This window comes from Notolepis coatsorum (genome assembly GCF_963971535.1).
Source record: "Notolepis coatsorum genome assembly, chromosome: 11".
Taxonomy (NCBI): Eukaryota; Metazoa; Chordata; class Actinopteri; order Aulopiformes; family Paralepididae; genus Notolepis; species Notolepis coatsorum.
The window spans coordinates 78,041,116-78,063,495 of NC_140175.1; the positions used below are offsets into that span (position 1 = coordinate 78,041,116).

General features: G+C 50.0%; 1 protein-coding gene across 1 annotated transcript in view; it reads right to left on the reverse strand.

Moving 5' to 3' along the window:
- Positions 1-22,380, reverse strand: part of LOC311236768 (cyclin-dependent kinase 9-like) — a gene marked incomplete at both ends in the record, with an annotated part of 71,225 nt that overhangs the window by 36,542 nt on the left and 12,303 nt on the right. Inside the window, one exon of the mRNA XM_084324522.1 lies at positions 8,369-8,540. Within this exon, the coding sequence (XP_084180648.1) occupies positions 8,369-8,540 (172 nt within the window). The remainder of the gene's footprint in view (positions 1-8,368; positions 8,541-22,380) is intronic.

A 22,380-nucleotide genomic window follows, 5' to 3' on the forward strand; every position in this document is an offset into this window, starting at 1 on the left:
CGGGGCAGTTCTATGAGCCTCGCCACAGGACGGGTGTAAATGCGCCCCTGGACGAGTACTTCAGCTGCTCGGACCTTGCCATCGGCACCGGTGATCACTTTGCTTACGCGGCCAGCCGGCCACATAGCTCTGGGTAGTGACTGGTCAATAATCATGACGACTGTTCCTTCCGTCAAATTGTCTCTCTCTTTTACCCACTTCTGGCGGGTCTGTAGAGACGGTAGGTAGTGCAGTAGGAAACTGCTCCAAAACTTGTCGGCTAATACTTGGCTGTACCTCCACATTCGTCGGCCGTTCGCTTCTTCAGGCCGGTACATTGTCTGGCGTAACGCGGGATCTAGCCGCCCCATCAGGAGGGTGTTGGGGGTGACTGGGTCGACATCTGCTACATCACTGGAGACGTAACCGAGGGGCTTTGAGTTCAATACTCCCTCAATCTCCGTGAGGACTGTCATTAGGACTTCTTCCGCCACAGTCTGGGCCCCAAGTACTGCGTACAGGGCTGTCTTTATAGAACGTACTTCTCGTTCCCAAGTTCCACCGAAGTGGGGTGCGTTTGGGGGGTTGAATTGGAAGTCAATCTGGGCTGGAGCGAGGTGGGTCTTAAGTTCTGGGCCCATAGCTTGGAAGCTCTCCCTCAGCTCTCTTTCTCCGCCTTTGAAGTTTGTCCCGTGATCGGACAATAATGTAGACGGTTTTCCTTTCCGTGATGTGAATCTTCGGAAGGCCATAAGAAATGAGTCTGTGCTCATGGTCGGAAGGAGCTCGATATGTATCGCTCTGGTGGTCATGCATTTGAATACAATACCCCACCGCTTCTCGGTGCCTCTTCCTTTCTTTATGTGCAGCGGGCCAAAACAGTCCATGCCTGTTGAGTGGAATGGTTTGTCGCCGAGTCGGAGGCGATATGGAGGTAGGTCAGCCATCCGTGGTATGCTGGGCTGCGCGCGCCACTTTCGGCAGTCTAGACAGGTTCGCTGGAAGCGTCGCACCGCCTCTCTTCCTTGAAGTATCCAGTAACGACGTCTGATCTCCGCGAAGACTCTCTCTGCTCCTGCGTGGTGTACATCCTCGTCGTATTTCTTTATAATCAGCTCTGTGACCTTGTGTCGGCTGTTCAATACGATCGGGTACTTAATGTCATCCGGTAAATTGGGGGCTCTCCGCAGGCGACCACCCACTCTGATGAGGGTATGTGTGTCACTCTCGGGGGCCAGATGAATCAATCTGCTGTCTGATGGGACGGGCTTTCCTCCCTGTAGACAGTCTAGTTCATCGGGGAACGAGTCTCTCTGGGCTCGTTGCAGTAGAAGCAGTTCTGCTTCCTCGTAGTCAGCTGCTGACATATCAGCGGGGGACTGAATCTCTGGGTGGTGCCGCAGGAATGTCCGTTGCTGCGCACTCTCTATGGTAATGCAATCGTCTATGTTGGGGTCTGCGGAGACAACAGTGCTCAATCCACAGAACATAGGTTTCTTATTCTCAGCCTCCTCGTCACTTGCTTCCCTCGGGGTGGGCGTGGGCCAATCTCCTTCCGGGAGCTTGAGGAATGCTGGTCCGTCACTGTAGATGTTATGACGGGTTAAGTCATCTAGGGACATTCCCCGGGTGATGACGTCAGCTGGGTTGTGTTTTGTATCAACATAGCGCCAGTTTGCTTCTCCGGTTAACTCTCCGGTTAACTCTTGAATCTCAGTGACTCTGACTCCCACGAAGACTTTGTATTTGCATGAATCCGATTTGATCCAGGCGAGTACTGTCGTGGAATCTGACCACAGGATTGTTCTATGCACCGGAATGGTGAGCTCACATTGGATGAGCGTGGCTAGATGCGCTCCTGCGAGGGCTGCGCAGAGCTCTAGACGTGGGATAGATTGTTGCTTGCGTGGGGCTATTCTCGAGCGGGCGAGGATGAATGCTGTGTAGATCTCTCCCCCCTCTTCTTGGGCCCGCAAGTAGGCTACTGATCCGTAGGCGACCTCGGAGGCGTCACTGAAGACGTGTAAATCCATTTTACATGTCTCTGGCCTCACCGTGGGTGGGAAGTAGCTTCGGCGTATATTAACGCCTGGGAGTGAGTTGAGTTCCATCTCCCACTCTCTCCAGGTGGATGCAAGGTGTGCGGGAATGGGGTCGTCCCAGCCCTGGTCCTTGTCCCACAATGCTCGTACAATCATCTTTGCCCTGGTGGTGTACGGTAGTATACATCCTAACGGGTCATATTGTCGGGCGAGTGTTCTGTACACACTCCGTCTGGTGGTCGGTATTGCCGTCGACCTTCCCTGCTCCGTGGTCAGGGGTTTGTGTCTATAGTGGAGCGAATCTGTTTTGAAGCGCCACACTAGTCCTAGTGTCATCTCTTGGGCTTCTCCTGGGATTGTGGCCATCCAGGTCTCGCTGCTCGCTGCCTTGTCCGCGGAGGAGAGGCTGCGCAGTACGTGCGGATCGCTGCTGGCCCACTGCCTGAGATCAAAGCCGCCTTTGATCAGAGAGGCGCGGAGTTTAAGTAGGAGAGCCTCGGCTTCTTCCTGGGTCGAAACGCTTTGTAGACAGTTATCTACGTAGAAGCTGTTCTTCACACTGTGTCGGACCTCTTCGTCCGCTGCTGGGTCCTCTGCGACATGTCTCTGTAGTGCAAATGTAGCACAGCATGGGCTGCATGTAGTTCCGAAAGGGAGGACTTCCCATTGGTAGATGGCTGGGTGCTCATCTCCTGGCCTCTCTCTTCATAGGAACCGCAACAGGGGCTTGTCCTCCTCTACTAATCTCACCTGCAGGAACATCCCTTTGATATCCCCGCTGATAGCCACCTTGTCCTGGCGGAAGCGGAGTAGTACGCCTAGTAGGGAGGGGCCGAGTGTAGGACCGGGCAATAGCTCTTTATTCAGATTTTGGGATCCGATCTGGTAGCTGCAGTTAAACACGATGCGGTCTTTGCCGTTGTGATGAACCTTGTGGTGGGGCACGTACCACGATTCAGTCGTCTGGTCGGCCTCTTTAATGTCAATCTTTGTGACGTGTCCCGCTGTGATGAGCTTCTCAATCTCAGCGCGGTATACACTTTCTTGGGCGGGGTCCTTGGCTAAGCGCCGCTCTGTGTTTAGTAGGTACCGCTCTGTGGCGTCTTTCTTTGCGTGAAAGGTAGGCATCCCTTCCCGCCGCAGGAGTGGCGTGGCGTATCTCAACACGCCGCTGACTGGGACTCTCTTTGTTCCCGTCTCGAGGAGGTTAATGGCGTAGATGTCGTCTTTAGAGCGAATGTCTTTCTTTTCGTTCTTAAAGGGCATTTGTTCTAAGGTCCATAGCCTCTCTACATGCTGCAGGAGTGCGGTGTCTCCCTCTGTGACTCGGGAGTGGAGACAGCTAGTGGCTGTGGTTCGGTTGAGAGATTTGGCGAGTGGGCCTTGGAGAGTCCATCCTAGGCGGGTCTCGACTGCTGCAGGACAGCCTCTGGGTCCGGTATGAACCCGGTCTATCGGGACAATGAGGTCTGCATGGTCGGAGCCTATCAACAGTGTCGGGGTAGCACCGTCTATGAGTGGGATCAGTAGCTTGCGTAGATGTACATATTTCTCCATCAGCTTGGCTACCGGGTATGTGTACCGCGACAGTCCTATTTCTTGGCTGGTGAAAGCGTCTGTAATCCTGTACCGTCGCTCGGGCTGGCCGCTTGCTGCGATAGAGAATGAGACATTCTCGCCCTTTATCGTTTTCAAATCTCTTCTTATTGTCCGAATTGTCATTTGGTTTTCGCTCCCCCGCAGCCCTAGCTGGGCCGCAGCGGACGCGAGCAGAAGGGTCTTCTCTGACCCGTCATCAAGGACGGCGTAAGTGTCCATGACTTTATTCTGGTAGCTCAATGTCACACGGACTACCTTTAAGAGCACTCTGGCTCCGCTGCTGCTGGCGGGGTCGATGTACATGACGCTTGCTTTGCTGCTTGATGGTGCGGGTGGAGGCCGCCGTCTGTTACTGTCGTGGAGTATGTCCAGATGGGCTCCATCGCACCGACTGCACTTTTTCTTTAAGCGGCATTCGGCTGCCATGTGTGATCGCGCACAGCGAAAACAGCGTCTGTTGGACTTTATCCATTGACTCGCTTCCTCCGCATTCATCTTGGGGAATGAGTCACATTGTGACAGCCAGTGTTCTTTCTCACAGTAGGGGCACACTATCTTCCACTTCTCCTTTCTTGAGGGGGTACTGTGGCTCCTACTGCTTGGCACTGACTCCGATTGGTGCATGACAGTCACCGATCTTCTTCCATCATTTAGTCTCCTGGTTCCTTCTCTGGAGCCAGGGGTGCTCCGTCCGAATGTATCTAGCCGTAAGCTGCTGACTTCTCTCGCCAGGAAGTCGGCTAGATCGAGGAGGTTCGGTTCGGGGCCATTAGGGTCTCGGTGGTCTCTCTGCCGCCTAAAGCGCTCCTGTCGGGCGGGCGGTAGCTTCTCCAAGATCCTCTCTACATTTGAGTTGGCGTATAGTTCATGCCTACCCTTTTCCCTCTGCGCTCCCAGCATCCCTACCAGGGACTGCACTCTGATGGACAGGTCGTCCAGTGCTTGATTGTCTGTTGCTGGGGGTAGGCGGTCGATGTGCCTGATCTCCTGGATCACGTAATCCCATATACGTCCATATCTCTGGTCCAACGCTACCAGCGCTGCGGTGTATGGGGTCGTGGAAGTGGCGTAGGCGAGCGCTATGTTGTGCGCGCGGGGTACCTTTAAATGCTTCAGTAGTATCGCGTATTTATGGCGTTCATCAATGACATCCACCAACATTGTCTCCAGACACATGCGGAGCTCCGTATACTGGGCCCGGTTCTCCTGGGTGAAGTCTGGTACCATAGGTGTGCCAATGTATGACGCGGATTGTTGATACATCGGCGAGCGTTGGGGGAGAGGCCTCCTAGGCGAGTCTCCTCCTGCTCCTTGGCGTGGGCTGGTACCGGCTGTGTACCATGGCCCGCTGGTCCAGGTGCTGTTCCTCGGTGCGGGTCGTGCGTCGTGCTCACCCGTGAATAGCGTCGGGGGTCTGTAGCGCAGCTCCGCGGGGGTATAGCCTGGGCTGTACTGGACCTCCTGGTCCGGTAGAGTACTGTGCTGTCGTCGGGCGTGGTTCTCCTCCTCTTCCTCTTCGTCTTCCGTTAGGTCATCCAGGGCTTGTAGTCTCTGATTTAGCCTCTCCGCAGTGTATGCTGCTCCTTCCCGGTGGCTGGGTCTCGCTTGGACCGGTTGGGGAAGGGGGTCTGCGGGGGGTATAGACCTCGTCTGTTGGTCAAGTTCAGGGTCGCTTACTCGGCTAGGGGATGCCGCCCTGGAGTGATGTCTAGACGAGTTCCTGGAGCCTCTGGTGGAGGGAGGGGGTGTTGTCCTTCTGATCAGCTGTTCTATTAGTTGCGCTTGTGCTCTGTCGCGCTCGGCTTCGCGCTTGGTGAGATCCGATTCTCTCTGGGCACCGGTGGCGGCGCGCTGGGCGTCGGCCCGGTCTCTTGCCATATTCTCTTCCATCTGAATGCGTCTTATTTCCAGGCGTATGTGCTCTTCTTCGCTCCGTTGCTGTATCTGCAATCGATCGCGTTCACCCTGGAGTCTATCGCGTTCAGTAGAGGCTTTCAGGCTGACGAGGAATGCCTGCTGTAGTGTCCTCTCTGCCTCGCTGGGAGAAGACGGTTGTATAGGGGAGCCGTCCCTTGGGGTACTCCGTGCGGAGTCTTGGAGCTCTATCTCCACGGTGCTCTCCTCATCTTCTTCCGTGCCGAGTTCTCTCTCGGTAGTGTTGTCTTCCTCCCGGGACTCGTCGGGGACTACTTCTTCGGTATTGGCGGGGTGTAAAGTCATGTCTGGTTCCCCCTGGTCCCCACCGTGAGCTTGGTCAGTTACATTAGAACCCATAGGGGCCTCTATGGTCGGGGTAGCCTGGTCGTTAGGGTTAGACATAATTTTACTTTCTAGTTTTACCGCGTTTACTGTTGGTAGAAGACTAGGTTGTTGACTGACAGCGTAAGCCTCTAGGTACTGAGGGAGCTGTCGTTTGCGCCGCGGGCGTTGTTGGTTAGGAGGATCGTTTCGTGGAGTGTTCATCATAGGCCATTTTAATATTAATAACACTATATTAATATTACACTGATTACCATCCGGCTCGAAGGACCAATTGTAACTGAGGGGTACAATTCCCTGACTGTATGGTTAGATATGATACTTACTACCACTACCTCTTGTACTTTAGACTCTGGCCACCCAGTACTAGGTATGAATATGTTGAACACTCCCACCTGATAAACGGATCCAACACAAATGTACCAAATCGAAAGTTTGAGTTTTAATACATAGCAAAAGGTATGTACAACGATCACTTAATTACACTTATGATTTGAAATAGTATGCACTTTTATGGCAAATGAGTATTCGTAGGTAGATCAATATCGAATGTCCAATCTCTGATTGCGCAGGAAGCAAATATACAACCTGGAATATTTAGGGAACAATAGCAATGATACTTGAATGATTATATAGCTGGATACACTAGGGGAAGGTTCCGACTGCTTGTAGGACAGCTGGAGGGGGGGGGGGGGTTAGAGAGTCACTGGCTGGATCCCGTCTGGTCGAGGGTATCTTGAGAGAGTCCACAGTTGTGCGACACGGTGCCCAACGATCCTCGATCCACAGATGAATGCAGTTGGACCCTCTGTGGCCGGCGTCCTCCGGTCCACGACGGAGAGACGTGAGGCGACCTCACTGTGCAGAGCGCCGTCTCACCTGTCGTCCTCTCCGGGGGGGGGTATTTCCAACACACCGCAGTGTTGGCCTTTATCCATAGAATAATCAAAGTACTCAAAGCATAATCCAAGCCGGGGAAGGCTAGCCGTCGTCGGTAGAATAATCCAATATACAGGTCCACTCGCTCTTTGGCCTGGAGCTCCTCGGGTGCAGCTTCACGTGGGGTCAACCACCCTGGATAAGCGTCCAGCTGATGCCCGAAACGATGGGGGTGCTGATTACTATAGAACTCTTACCGCACGAGGCACTATATATGAATAGACTATTATTAGCTTAATAGAATACGTCCAACTCGACGATATAGTGCCAAATATGACTATTCAAATATTAATATACACGATGTCTCAATGCCGATACTGGGCCGAATTGGCCTTACTGCCCACACGTGGTTCGCGGGGAGGCTTTTGCGTCTGTCACTCTGTTGGAGGGTAATGAACTGGACTAAAAGAAAGCTCTACTTTAATAGCGCAGTATATATACGCACTATGAACAAATAGTACCATTAGTGGTGCGGTAGACATATTCCTACGCGGAACTAGGACTTGTCCATACATGTTGAGCGGTACGATTGAACCTGGTCTGAGGGGTATGGCGACCTGGCACCAAGGTCTCGTCCAATGGTAGAATGGAGACTATTATGGGATGTTCAGTAGACTAGAAGGGATATTCAATGCATATTGTACAAGGAATATACAGGGGATATCAGGGGATATACAAATACAATTAAATATATATAAATAAATATATATATTCGGTTTAATCTGATCCTTCAGAACAGATAGGCAAAAATAAGCATGTGCCTATTATTTTTTTGAATTTTTTTTGGAAAGAGTAGATTTGGCCCGATCCAATCCATAGATGGTGCAAGTTGGCTATAATAAGGTCATTTATAGGCCTGATATTCTATATTCTATAATAATATTTCAAATTGCATGTGTCCGGATAGCAGAATTCAGTACTGTATCTACAAAACCTTCCGTTTAATCATCTTCCCTTTATTCATTTGCTTAGATTTTTTGTACACGTGATCTCATCTCAAGAAGGTGCTGAACGAGCTCAGTGGCAGTTTTTCATGTCTGGTAATTTTTAGCATGGATATAGCCTCCAATGCAGCTTATTAGTGCGTGTGAATGTTTGCATGTTTCGCAGCTCTCCGACACCGTTATTTCGGGGGTTGCAGTCTGAAAACTTTGGGAACCCCTGTCTTAGACAATACCTACAAGCAGTTGAGAAAAGACCAGTGACTACAAGCTACTGTAAAAGTTTGAAAAGGTCAGTGACAGGGGGGTCTAAGTTCAATGTATTTTAACTTTGGAGCAATGTGCAGGATTGATTCACATCGTTCTGACTCGTGGGGAAACGTCTCGGTTGAACACAGCGGCCAAGGAATTTCTGTCACAGAAATGTTAATGTGGCCTAACAGTAACTGGACACCAATACCAGAATCCATGATCTACAAACACCCATTTTGCCCGTCATACCAGACGAAGCCAAGGACCAGCATAAGTGGCGCACATGAATTCGTATTGTGTATTTGTTACATTAAAACGGTGGATGGAGGCATCCGACACACCCTGGCGGTCTCTTACCGAGCAGAAGCTCTGGAGGCCTGTACCACAGTGTGACCACGCGGTTTGTGTAGCGGTTTCCCTGGCTGTTCTTGGCCAGACTGAAGGCTCGCGACAGGCCAAAATCGGCCAACTTCAGCACGCCGTCTCTGGTGATGAGCACGTTGGCCGCCTTCATGTCTCTGTGGAGGATCTGGATCGAGAGAGAGTGACAACAATGGAGATTCTTTTAGACATCAAGAAAAGTAAGAACCACGCTGACTGAGCAAGGCTTGTCTCACGCAGCGGTAGTTTGGCCAAACCCTCAAACAAAATAACTTCTTTCAAAATGAAATTCTGAATCCCACGCCCCTTTCTCCCATCTCTCTCGACGCACAACTTGCCAGAAATTATAAAAAATACTTCAGAGGGTCCACATGGAGAGGCAGTAACACAATGTCGCTGTGCATTTCCAAATGTCAGGAAGTGGCACCGAAAGGCAAAAAAAAGTCATCAAAAGGTCCCCCACCACAGTGTCTGGTAAGAGTGACACACCACTGGCAAATTCTATCTGCACTTGGTGGATGTTAATTAGTAATTAAAGTACGAACTTCTGTTGGAACCTGGTGTAATATTAAATGTTTGAACTGCAAACATGTGATCAAATTCAATATTGGAGCACTGCTAATAAAGCTTGCCGCGTTTAAAGCAGTGTGCCTTATATTCACTCTGGGGGCTGACATCTTGATTAGAACATTAAATTCTTTATTTTCACTCCAAGTCATATTCTATTCATCATGGCAGCGCCCAGTATGTCAACATTTTGAGATGTTGGAACCATTTCAACAACTTCGGGGTAAGTATTTGACAAATCAGTGGGCCGGACTTGATGTTTAGGTAAAATGTTTCAGAGTAAGTCAAATGAAATCACATGAGATTAACATTACATAGGCCTACACACATCTTGTCATAACGTTAGCACGGTTTACAACACAACGCACGTTTAACCAGTGGCGGACGGCTGATAGTGGGCGCTAGAGCGCCGCCCTCCCTGTTAAAAGAAGACGATTTTTTATTTATTATTTTTATTTTTTAGAGCCCTATAAATAAAATAAACATGTTTAAATGAATAATATTTACTCATTTTAAGTATGTTTGTGTTTCCAATGCACAATATAACGTTAATATATCAAATATAAATAATTGTTTTCGATAACAGGAAGTGACTGTCTGATAGAGAATACTTTCCGTAGCCGCATTTCTCTCGGGCTAGCCGTAGCCGCATTTCTCTCGGGCTAGACCCAATAGCGCTTACAGTGGGCGTGCACTGGTTTCATCGCTGTATCCGTCGCAGCCAATCAGTGCCTAACGCGCTGTGCGTTGAAATATGATGTATTATGATGGAAGCCGAGCGCGTTTTCAAGCGATCTATTATCATCTAAGCAAGCAGCGTCTATACTTTCTGTAGCCGCATTTCTCGGAGACGCTCTCTGATTGTCCGACGCCAGTTTCTGGTTAGGCTTATAGTTACTCTTCGAAGTTGGTTAAGGTTAGTTTCTTTCGACGGTTAAGCTTAGGCACTCTTTCAAAGTTGGTTAAGGTTGTTTAACTATGGTAGCCCCACTAGCCCGCCAGCTCTAATACAGCTGAATGAAATGTTACCGTAGCTACTATAGCTAGCAGAAGAGAAAATGGGAGTCTGAGAGGCGGGGTGTTGAAAGACAATGATACAGTAGGTGTTTATTCAACATCCAAGAAGGCTAACATACAACTGTGTTTACTAACTCCAACCGGGACTATTGCCACTTTTCCACTGCATGTTATCAACTCGATTCAACTCCGGCAACGTTAGCGTCGAGAAGGTCTGAAGGTAGTGGTACTAGGGATGAACGATTAAACGATTTTAAATCAAAATTTGAAATGATGCAATTAGCAAATCGCAAAAAATATATATATATCGCAATATTTTTTTAATATATATATTTTTTTTACCAGGAAGTCCCATTGAGATACAACATCTCCTTTGCAAGTTGTTGTTATTGTTGTAGGAACGGTTTGGGAGAGGGAGGTAAGGGGTTTTAGATTGTGTGTTGTGAAGTTTAGACTTCAGAGAGGGAGAGTAAAGTACAGAAAAAAAGGTACCGTTGGGTACCGGTATTGATTCCCACGTAAAAAGAAAAATTTTCAGGCTCGGTGTCCCGAACAGACCCACCGCGTAGGCCAGATGCAAGCCGCATTTTACAATAAACCTCTGTGGGGCTGCTTAAAAAAATAATTATTATAATCGCAAATTTAATCGCAATCGCAATATCTGTCAGAAAAATCGCAATTAGATTATTTCCCAAAATTGTGCAGCCGTAAAACCGAATAGATAGTTCCAACTCACCGAATTACGTTAATCCACCACAGTTGGAAAAATAAATGTAGACAGATAATGTACGTATTTTAAAAATAGAATGAACAGAGCAGTGTTGTTTTGAAACAGTACAGTGTGTGTGTGTTAGTTTGATGTATTATGCTGCATTTTATATTGATGGCCTTCTAATTTGTTTATTTATTTATTTTAAATAACAGTGACACTTTTCCTTTCGATAAGAAATCCAGCCATATTCCTTTCATTGTATTTCAAATACTGCACTTACATTTTTTTATCCACTTTTTCTCCCTATTTTTTTCTATTTGTCTCCCATCCCAATTTCTCCCCTCCTGTCTTGAACGTTGCTCGCATATGCCCCCCACAGGTCGGTCGTAGGGAGGATAGAAGCCTTGCATAACGTGTCCCCTCCGGTACACGAGGAGGCAGCCTGTCACATCTTTTCACTTGCCAGAGCGGACTCTCATTGGCGAGGTGTAACGTGTGGGAAGCTCACACTACCCCCGCTAATTCCTGTCTCTGCTGTGCAGGCGTCCCCCAACCGACCTATAGGAGTCGCTGTCCACAACGTCCAGATTACCACCCATCGATTTTCACCCGCTGACTTTGCCAATTGAGCCAGTATGACGGCCAGCCCAAGCCGGAGGCAACGCCGACAGCCGGATTTGAACCCGGTGTCTCTTGCGTTGGTGACGAGCGCAATGTTCGCTGCGCCACCCAGCCGCTACGGCACTTTAATTTCAAGCGGAAAACGAATCTTTCCATTAACTCATTCAGGGCCAACAGCGCCCTCTGCTGATGGCCCTTCTGGGACAACGCTTTATCCAATGGAGAATAGGACTTATTTGCGAGTGCTTAAAACATATCAAATATAATAGCAATAGATCTAAATAAGACAGTGATCGTCAATGAGTTGCTTCCAGTCAACATGCACGAAACAGATCATTTTTTCATACATACATTTCCATTTTATACCGTGATGAATATCAATATATTTCGAGGGCGTTCTGTCTCATCTCAATAAACACCAGCAAATCGAGCTTAAATGTATTTCCTTAGAAATCGTGCCATTTGTCGCTCGATTTATGAATAGTTTTCAAATAAATGCTAGATTATCGATAGTATATGTGTCCTCATGCACGAAGAGAAGCGGGGTCTGAAAAATCGCTTCTCCGTACTTTGGTCGGCGCGAACCACACACGCACACACACGCGCGCGCTCCGATGACGTGATAGGAACATCTGATTAGCCCAAGATTCGTAACATAAAGGCCTTACCTCACATCTGATGTCATGCAAAAAGATTAATCCAATTCCTGATCGCCATTCCAAATATCGATCGCGTCCATTGATCCAACGTTATAGTCCAAAACACATAATCCACGCTTCTCCCAGTCCCCCCAGTCAATGCAATAGTATCCAGCTGCATGCCCGAGAAGTAAAACCTGGACCGGACTTATTTTTTTGATGCACTGTCCCAGACAATCCAATCCAATGATGTGCAATACCATCCGGGAGATGATAGGCGGCGGTATTTGCCCTTTGCGAGCTCAGACCCATTCCCAATGATAACGTCAGGCTGGATGGATGAAAAATGAATGGATATCGCTAATTAAAAAAATATGGATTAAAACCAGAGATTTCTCGGGTTTGGCGCCCAGAGCATGGCGAGTTAACCCGGACTATCTCGGATTTGGCCTCCAGTGAGTTAAGAACTGACAATCAGGGAATTTAAACATTGTTGACGTTGTTTTTTTTGTGTTTATTTTTTTTTTTTTTTGTCTTTTTTCCCCCTCCATTTTCCTCAGATTTTCTCCCATCCCAATGTTAGTCGTATGCCAATTCCCAGTCCCTTCCTGGTCGCTGCGCACTTACCCCCCACAGTCAGATCATCTGGGAGAGTGGAGGCTACCACGTGCTTCCTCCGACACACGTCCAGCCAATCACCGCTTCTTTTCACCTGGCAGCGCGGATTCTCATCGAGAGGGCGTAGCGTGTGGGAGGATCACACTATCCCCCTCAAGTCCTATCCGCGCTTAGCAGGCGCCCCGACCGAACTGTAGGAGTCGCTGTTTACAACGACCCGGACCCACCCCGCCAGCTTCTCCCACCCTCTAATACAGCCAATTGTATTAGTGCAGACGGCCAGCCAAGCTGGTGACAACCCCGGGGTTGGTGACGAATGCAATCTCCGCTCGGCCACCTAACCGCCCTTTTTTGTGTTTCTTTTAAAGAAAGGAAAGTCTAGTGCTGGCTGAGTGTTGTGAAGGGCCAGATTAAACCGAATATATATATTTATTTATATATATATATATTTAATTGTATTTGTATATTCTCTAATATTCCCTGATATCCCTTGTATATTCCTTGTACAATATGCATTGAATATCCATTCTAGCCTACTGAACATCCCATAATAGTCTCCATTCTACTATTGGTCGAGACCTTGGTGCCAGGCTGCCATACCCCTCAGACCCAGTTCAAACGTACCGCTCGACATGTACGAACAAGTCCTAGTTCCGCGTAGGAATTTGGCTACCGCACCACTAATGGGACTATTTGTTCATAGTGCGTATATATACTGCGCTACTAAAGTAGGACTTTCTTTTCAGTCCAGTTTCTTACCCTCCAATAGAGTCACAGACGTAAAGCCTCCCCGCGATGCCACGTGTGGGAGTAAGGCCAAGTTCGGCCTACCATCGGTATTGAGACATCGTGTATATTAATATTTGAATAGTCATATTTGGCACTGTATCGTCGAGTTGGACGTAGTCTATTAAGCTAATGATAGTCTGTTAATGTATAGTGCTTCGTGCGGTGAGAATACTACCGTGGTCAGTACCCCATCGTTTCGGGCAGAGAACTGGCTGCTTACCCAGGGTGGTTGACCCTATGTGAAGCTGCACCCGAGGAGCCCCAGAGCCGACGAGCGAGTGGACCTGTATACCGGATTATTCTACCGATGACAGCCCGCCTTCCCAGGCACGGATTATGCTTTGGATACTTTGATTATTCTATGGATAAAGACCCCCGACACTACCGTGTGTTGGAACCCCCCCCCCCTGGAGAGGACGCAAGGTGAGGAGACGCTCTGCAAGACGAGGTCTCTCCACATCTCTCCCCCGTGGACCGGAGAGAGCCGGCCCACAAAGAGTCCACCTGCTTTCATCTGTGGTCCAAGGATCGCCGGCGCATTGAACGGCACTACAGTGGGTTCACCTGGGATACCCTTGGCCGGACGAGGCAGCTGGATTCTACCCCCCCCCCCTCCTACTCCTGTCGGCTTACAAGCGACCGGATTAACCCCCTCTAGTGTATCCAGCCTATAATCATTAAAGTATCATTGCTGTTATTCCTTAACTATTCCAGGTCGTATATTTACCACCTGCGCCTTCAGAGATTGGACATTATCTATTGATATACCGACGAATACTCCTTGCCATAAAAGTGCATACTATTTCAATTCATAAATGTAATTAAGTGATTAAGTGTTTATTCTACACACCATCGCTGTGTAGGAAATAAAGACCTGTTTCTAATTCGTACATTTGTGTTGGATCCGTTTCATCTACGTGAGAGTGTTCATGATAATATATTTATGCCGTGTACTGGGTGGCCGAATATTAAGTACAAAGGTAGTGGTAGTAAGTATCATATCTAGTAATACAGTCAGGGAATTGTACCCCTCAGTTACACTTGGTCCTTCGAGCCGGATGGTAATTAGTGTAATATTAATATAGTGTTATTAATATTGAAATGGCCTATGATGAACACTCCACGAAACGATCCTCCTAACCAACGCCCGCAGCGCGAACGACGGCTCCCTCAGTACTTAGAGGCTTACGCTGTCAGTCAACAACCTAGTCTTCTACTAACAGTAAACGCGGTAAAACTAGAAAGTAAAAGTATGTCTAACCCCAACGCCCAGACTACCCCGACCATAGAGGCCCCTACGGGCTCTAATGTAACTGACCAAGTTCACGGTGGGGACCAGTGGGAACCAGACATGACTTCACACCCCGCCAGTACTGAAGAAGTAGTCCCCGATGAGTCCCGGGAGGAATACAACGCTACCGAGAGAGAACTCGGCACGGAAGAAGACGGGGAGAGCACCGTGGAGATAGAGCTCCAAGGCTCCGCAAGGAGTACCCAGAGGGAAGGCTCCCCTATACAACCGCCTTCTCCCAGCGAGGCAGAGAGGACCCTACAGCAGGCATTCCTCGTCAGCCTGAAAGCCTCTACTGAACGCGATAGACTCCAGGGTGAACGCGATCGATTGCAGCTACAGCAACGGAGCGAAGAAGAGCACATACGCCTGGAAATAAGACGCATTCAGATGGAAGAGAATGTGGCCCGAGACCGAGCAGACAGCCAGCGAGCAGCTGCTGGTGCTCTACGGGACGCAGAGCGCGACAGACAGCAAGCGCAACTAATAGAACAGCTGATCAGACGGACAACACCCTCTCCCTCCGCCAGAGGCTCCAGGAACTCGTCTAGACACACCTCCAGGGCGGCATCCCCTAGCCGAGTAAACAACCCTGAACTTGACCAACAGACGAGGTCTATACCCCCCACAGACCACCTCCCCCCACCGGTCCAAGCGAGACCTAGCAACCGGGAAGGAGCAGCATATCCTGTGGAGAGGCTAAACCAGAGACTACAAGCACTGGATGACCTAACTGAAGACGAAGAGGAAGAGGAGGAGAACCGCGCCCGAAGACAGCACAGTACTCTACCGGACCAGGAGGTCCGGTACAGCCCAGGCTATACTCCCGCGGAGCTGCGCTACAGACCCCCGACTCTATACACGGGTGAGCACGACGCACGACCCGCACCGAGGAACAGCACCTGGACAAGCGGGCCATGGTACACTGCCGGTACCAGCCCATACCAAGGAGCGGGAGGAGACTCGCCTAGGAGGCCTCCCCCCCAACGCTCGCCGATGTATCCACAGTCAGCGTCATACATTGGCACGCCTATGGTACCCGACTTCACCCAAGAGAACCGGGCCCAGTATACAGAACTCCGCATGTGTCTGGAGACCATGTTGGTGGATGTATTGGATGAACGCCACAAATACGCCATCCTACTGCAGCACTTAAAGGTGCCCCGCGCACATAATATAGCACTCGCCTACGCGACTTCCACCACCCCATACACAGCAGCGCTGGTAGCATTGGACCAGAGGTATGGGCGCATATGGGATTACGTGATCCAGGAGATCCGACACATCGACCGCTTACCCCCAGCAATAGACAATCGAGCACTGGACGACCTGTCCATCAGAGTGCAGTCCCTGGTAGGGATGTTGGGAGCGCAAAGAGAGAAGGGGAAGTATGAACTTTACGCCAACTCAAATGTGGAAAGGATCCTGGAGAAGCTGCCGCCCGCTCGTCAGGAGCGCTTTAGGCGGCAGAGGGACCACAGAGACCCGAATGGCCCCGAACCGAACCTCCTCGATCTAGCAGACTTCCTGGCGAGAGAAGTCAGCAGCCTACGGCTAGATACATTCGGACGGAGCACCCCTGGCTCCAGAGAAGGAACCAGACGACTAAATGATGGAAGAAGATCGGTGACTGTGATGCACCAATCGGAGTCAGTACCGAGCAGCAGGAGCCACAGTACCCCCTCCAGAACGGAGAAGTGGAAGATAGTGTGCCCCTACTGTGAGAAAGAACACTGGCTAGCGCAATGTGACTCCTTCCCCAAGCTGAACGCGGAGGAAGCAGGTCAATGGATAAAGTCCAACAAGCGCTGTTTTCGCTGTGCGCGCTCACACATGGCAGCCGAATGCCGCTTAAAGAAAAGGTGCACCAAGTGCGATGGAGCCCATCTGGACATACTTCACGACAGTAACAGACGGCGCCCTTCACCCGCACCATCCAGCCGCAAAGCGAGCGTCATGTACATCGATCCCGCCAGCAGCAGTGGAGCCCGAGTACTCCTAAAAGTAGTGCGTGTGACACTAAGCTACCAGAATAAAGTCCTGGACACTTACGCCGTCCTCGATGACGGGTCAGAGAAGACCCTGCTGCTCGCCTCCGCTGCGGCCCAGCTAGGGCTGCGGGGAAGCGAAACCCAAATGACAATTCGGACAATAAGACGAGATTTGAAGACGATAAAGGGCGAGAATGTCTCATTCTCTATCGCAGCAAGCGGCCAGCCTGAGCGACGGTACCAGATTGCAGACGCTTTCACCAGCCAAGAAATAGGACTGTCGCGGTACACATACCCCGTCGCCAAGCTGATGGAGAAATATGCACATCTGCGCAAGTTACCGATCCCGCTCATAGACAATGCTATGCCGACCCTGTTGATAGGCTCCGACCATGCAGACCTCATTGTCCCGATAGACCGGGTTCATACCGGACCCCGAGGCTGTCCTGCAGCAGTCGAGACCCGTTTGGGATGGACTCTCCAAGGCCCGCTCGCCAAATCTCTCAACCGAAGTACAGCCACTAGATGTCTCCACTCCCGAGTCACAGAGGGAGAAACCGCACTCCTGCAACACGTAGAGCGGCTATGGAGCTTGGAACAAATGCCCTTTAAGAATGGAAAGAAAGACATTCGCTCTAAAGATGACATTTACGCCATTCACCTCCTCGAGACAGGGACCAAGAGAGTCCCGGTCAACGGCGTGTTGAGATACGCCACGCCACTCCTGCGGCGAGAAGGAATGCCTACTTTCCACGCCAAGACAGACGCCATAGAACGGTACCTGCTGAACACGGAGCGGCGCTTAGCCAAGAACCCCGCCCAAGAGAGTGTATACCGCGCTGAGATTGAGAAGCTCATCACAGCGGGACACGTCACAAAGATGGACATTAAAGAGGCTGACCAGACCACTGAATCGTGGTACGTGCCCCACCACAAGGTCCATCACAACGGTAATGACCGCATAGTATTTAACTGCAGCTACCAGATCGGATCCCAAAATCTGAATAAAGAGTTACTGCCCGGTCCCACACTCGGCCCCTCCCTACTCGGCGTTCTACTCCGCTTCCGCCAGGAAAGGGTGGCCATCAGCGGGGACATTAAAGGAATGTTCCTGCAGGTGAGATTAGTAGAGGCGGACAAGCCCCTGTTACGGTTCCTATGGAGAGAGAAGCCAGGAGATGAGCACCCAGCCATCTACCAATGGGAAGTCCTCCCCTTCGGAACGACGTGCAGCCCCTGCTGTGCGACATTTGCACTACAGAAACATGTAGCAGAGGACCCAGCAGCGGACGAAGAGGTCCGACGCAGCGTAAAGAACAGCTTCTACGTAGACAACTGTCTACAACGCCTTTCAACCCAGGAAGAAGCCGAGGCTCTCCTGATTAAACTCCGCGCCTCATTGATCAAAGGCGGCTTTGATCTCAGGCAGTGGGCCAGCAGCGATCCGCAAGTACTGCGCAGCCTCTCCTCCGAGGACAAGGCAGCCAGCAGCGAGACCTGGATGGCTACAATCCCGGGAGAAGCCCAGGAGATGACCCTGGGATTGGTGTGGCGATTCAAAACAGATTCGCTTCACTACAGACACAAGTCCCTGACTACGGAACAGGGAAGGCCGGCGGCGGCGCCGACCACCAGACGGAGTGTGTACACAACACTCGCCCGACAATATGACCCGCTAGGATGTATTCTACCGTACACCACCAGGGCAAAAATGATTGTACGAGCATTGTGGGACAAGGACCAGGGCTGGGACGACCCCATTCCCGCACACCTTGCATCCACCTGGAGAGAGTGGGAGATGGAGCTCCACTCACTCCCAGGCGTTAATATGCGCCGAAGCTACTTCCCACCCACGGTGAGGCCAGAGACATGTAAAATGGACTTACACGTCTTCAGTGACGCCTCAGAGGTCGCATACGGATCAGTAGCCTACTTGCGGGCCCAAGACCAGGGGGGAGAGATCTACACAGCATTTGTCCTCGCCCGCTCGAGAATAGCCCCACGCAAGCAACAATCTATCCCACGTCTAGAGCTCTGCGCAGCCCTAGCCGGAGCGCACCTAGCCACGCTCATCCAACGTGAGCTCACCATACCGGTGTCTAGAACAATCCTGTGGTCAGATTCCACGACGGTACTCGCCTGGATCAAATCGGACTCATGCAAGTACAAAGTCTTCGTGGGAGTCAGAGTCACCGAGATTCAAGACTTAACCGAAGAGTTAACCGGAGAAACAGAGTGGCGCTACGTTGATACAAAACAGAACCCAGCTGACGTCATCACCCGGGGGATGCCCCTGGATGACCTCACCCGTCGCAATGTCTACAGTGACGGCCCCGCATTCCTAAGACTCCCGGAAGGACAGTGGCCCATGCCTATCCCGAGGGAAGCAAGTCCAGAGGAGGTGGAAATTAAGAAGTCTGTGTTCTGTGGATTGAGCACCGTAGCCTCCACCGACCCTAACATAAACGATTGCACGTCCATAGAGAGTGCACAACAAAGAACATTCCAGCGGTACCACCCGGAGTGCAAGTCCCCCGCTGATATGTCAGCAGCTAACTACGAGGAAGCAAAATTGCTTCTACTGCAGCGAGCCCAGAGAGACTCGTTCCCCGATGAATTGGCCTGTCTACAGGGAGGAAAGCCCGTCCCATCCGACAGCAGATTAATTCACCTGGCCCCCGAGAGCGACGCTCACACCCTCATCAGAGTGGGTGGTCGCCTACGCAGAGCCCCCAATCTACCGGATGACATTAAATACCCGATCGTATTGAACAGCCGACACAAGGTCACAGAGCTGATTATAAAGAAATACGATGAGGATGTACATCACGCAGGAGCAGAAAGAGTCTTTGCGGAAATCAGACGTCGTTACTGGATCCTACAAGGAAGAGAGGCGGTACGACGCTTCCAACGAACATGTCTAGACTGCCGCAAGTGGCGCGCGCAGCCCAGCATACCAAGGATGGCTGACCTTCCTCCATGTCGCCTCCGAATCGGTGACAAGCCATTCCACTCAACGGGTATGGACTGCTTTGGCCCGCTGCACATAAAGAAAGGAAGAGGAACCGAGAAGCGGTGGGGTATTGTATTCAAATGCATGACCACCAGAGCGATACACATCGAGCTTCTCCCGACCATGAGCACAGACTCATTCCTTATGGCCTTCCGTAGATTCATATCACGGAAAGGAAGACTGTCTACCCTATTGTCCGATCATGGGACAAACTTTAAAGGCGGCGAAAGAGAGCTGAGAGAGAGCTTCCAAGCTATGGGCCCAGAACTTAAGACCCACCTCGCTCCAGCACAGGTTGATTTCCAATTCAACCCCCCAAACGCACCCCACTTCGGTGGCACTTGGGAACGAGAAGTGCGCTCCATAAAGACAGCCCTGTACGCAGTACTTGGGGCCCAGACTGTGGCGGAAGAAGTCCTAATGACAGTCCTCACGGAGATTGAGGGAGTACTTAACTCGAAGCCCCTCGGATATGTCTCCAGTGATGTGGCGGATATCGACCCAGTTACCCCCAACACACTCCTGATGGGGCGGCTAGATCCCACATTACCCCAGACAATGTACCGGCCTGAAGAAGCGAACGGCCGACGAATGTGGAGGTACAGCCAAGTATTAGCCGACAAGTTTTGGAACAGTTTCCTACTGCACTACCTACCGTCTCTACAGACCCGCCAGAAGTGGGTAAAGGAGAGAGACAATTTGACAGAAGGAACAGTCGTCATGATTATTGATCAATCACTGCCCAGAGCTATGTGGCCGGGCAGTAACTCTTTATTCACGCCGGCCGCGTAAGCAAAGTGATCACCGGTGCCGACGGCAAGGTCCGAGCAGCTGAAGTGCTCGTCCAGGGTCGCACTTACACCCGTCCCGTGGCAAGGCTCATAGAACTGCCTCGACTCCCAGACACAATCGATGACCATGACCCTACAACCCTATGACTTTGTGAAGTTGACTGACCCCTACAGCAAACCCTTATGTGTAAATAGACAACGCGATTAATCTGTCTCCGTTTAACTGATTAGGTCTGGGACCTATTCAGGGGGTGGCTGTTGTGAAGGGCCAGATTAAACCGAATATATATATTTATTTATATATATATATTTAATTGTATTTGTATATTCTCTAATATTCCCTGATATCCCTTGTATATTCCTTGTACAATATGCATTGAATATCCATTCTAGCCTACTGAACATCCCATAATAGTCTCCATTCTACTATTGGTCGAGACCTTGGTGCCAGGCTGCCATACCCCTCAGACCCAGTTCAAACGTACCGCTCGACATGTACGAACAAGTCCTAGTTCCGCGTAGGAATTTGGCTACCGCACCACTAATGGGACTATTTGTTCATAGTGCGTATATATACTGCGCTACTAAAGTAGGACTTTCTTTTCAGTCCAGTTTCTTACCCTCCAATAGAGTCACAGACGTAAAGCCTCCCCGCGATGCCACGTGTGGGAGTAAGGCCAAGTTCGGCCTACCATCGGTATTGAGACATCGTGTATATTAATATTTGAATAGTCATATTTGGCACTGTATCGTCGAGTTGGACGTAGTCTATTAAGCTAATGATAGTCTGTTAATGTATAGTGCTTCGTGCGGTGAGAATACTACCGTGGTCAGTACCCCATCGTTTCGGGCAGAGAACTGGCTGCTTACCCAGGGTGGTTGACCCTATGTGAAGCTGCACCCGAGGAGCCCCAGAGCCGACGAGCGAGTGGACCTGTATACCGGATTATTCTACCGACGACAGCCCGCCTTCCCAGGCACGGATTATGCTTTGGATACTTTGATTATTCTATGGATAAAGACCCCCGACACTACCGTGTGTTGGAACCCCCCCCCCCCTGGAGAGGACGCAAGGTGAGGAGACGCTCTGCAAGACGAGGTCTCTCCACATCTCTCCCCCGTGGACCAGAGAGAGCCGGCCCACAAAGAGTCCACCTGCTTTCATCTGTGGTCCAAGGATCGCCGGCGCATTGAACGGCACTACAGTGGGTTCACCTGGGATACCCTTGGCCGGACGAGGCAGCTGGATTCTACCCCCCCCCCCCCTCCTACTCCTGTCGGCTTACAAGCGACCGGATTAACCCCCTCTAGTGTATCCAGCCTATAATCATTAAAGTATCATTGCTGTTATTCCTTAACTATTCCAGGTCGTATATTTACCACCTGCGCCTTCAGAGATTGGACATTATCTATTGATATACCGACGAATACTCCTTGCCATAAAAGTGCATACTATTTCAATTCATAAATGTAATTAAGTGATTAAGTGTTTATTCTACACACCATCGCTGTGTAGGAAATAAAGACCTGTTTCTAATTCGTACATTTGTGTTGGATCCGTTTCATCTACGTGAGAGTGTTCATGATAATATATTTATGCCGTGTACTGGGTGGCCGAATATTAAGTACAAAGGTAGTGGTAGTAAGTATCATATCTAGTAATACAGTCAGGGAATTGTACCCCTCAGTTACACTGAGCATATTGTTTGTTTGCACTAAATTAATACAAATGTAGCCTATAATTTTCAGTCTTTGTGTGGCAAACATTATTTAAGACTGTAAACCTTTTATTTTTTTATATATATAAATGAGAAGCATGTTTACATTTTTACATGTTTATAAAAAAAAAAACGTATATTGAACCAAACCAAAAACAGTTAGCCCAAAACCGTGATACGAACCGAAGATTTTGTGAACCGTTCCACCCCTAGTAGCAGTAC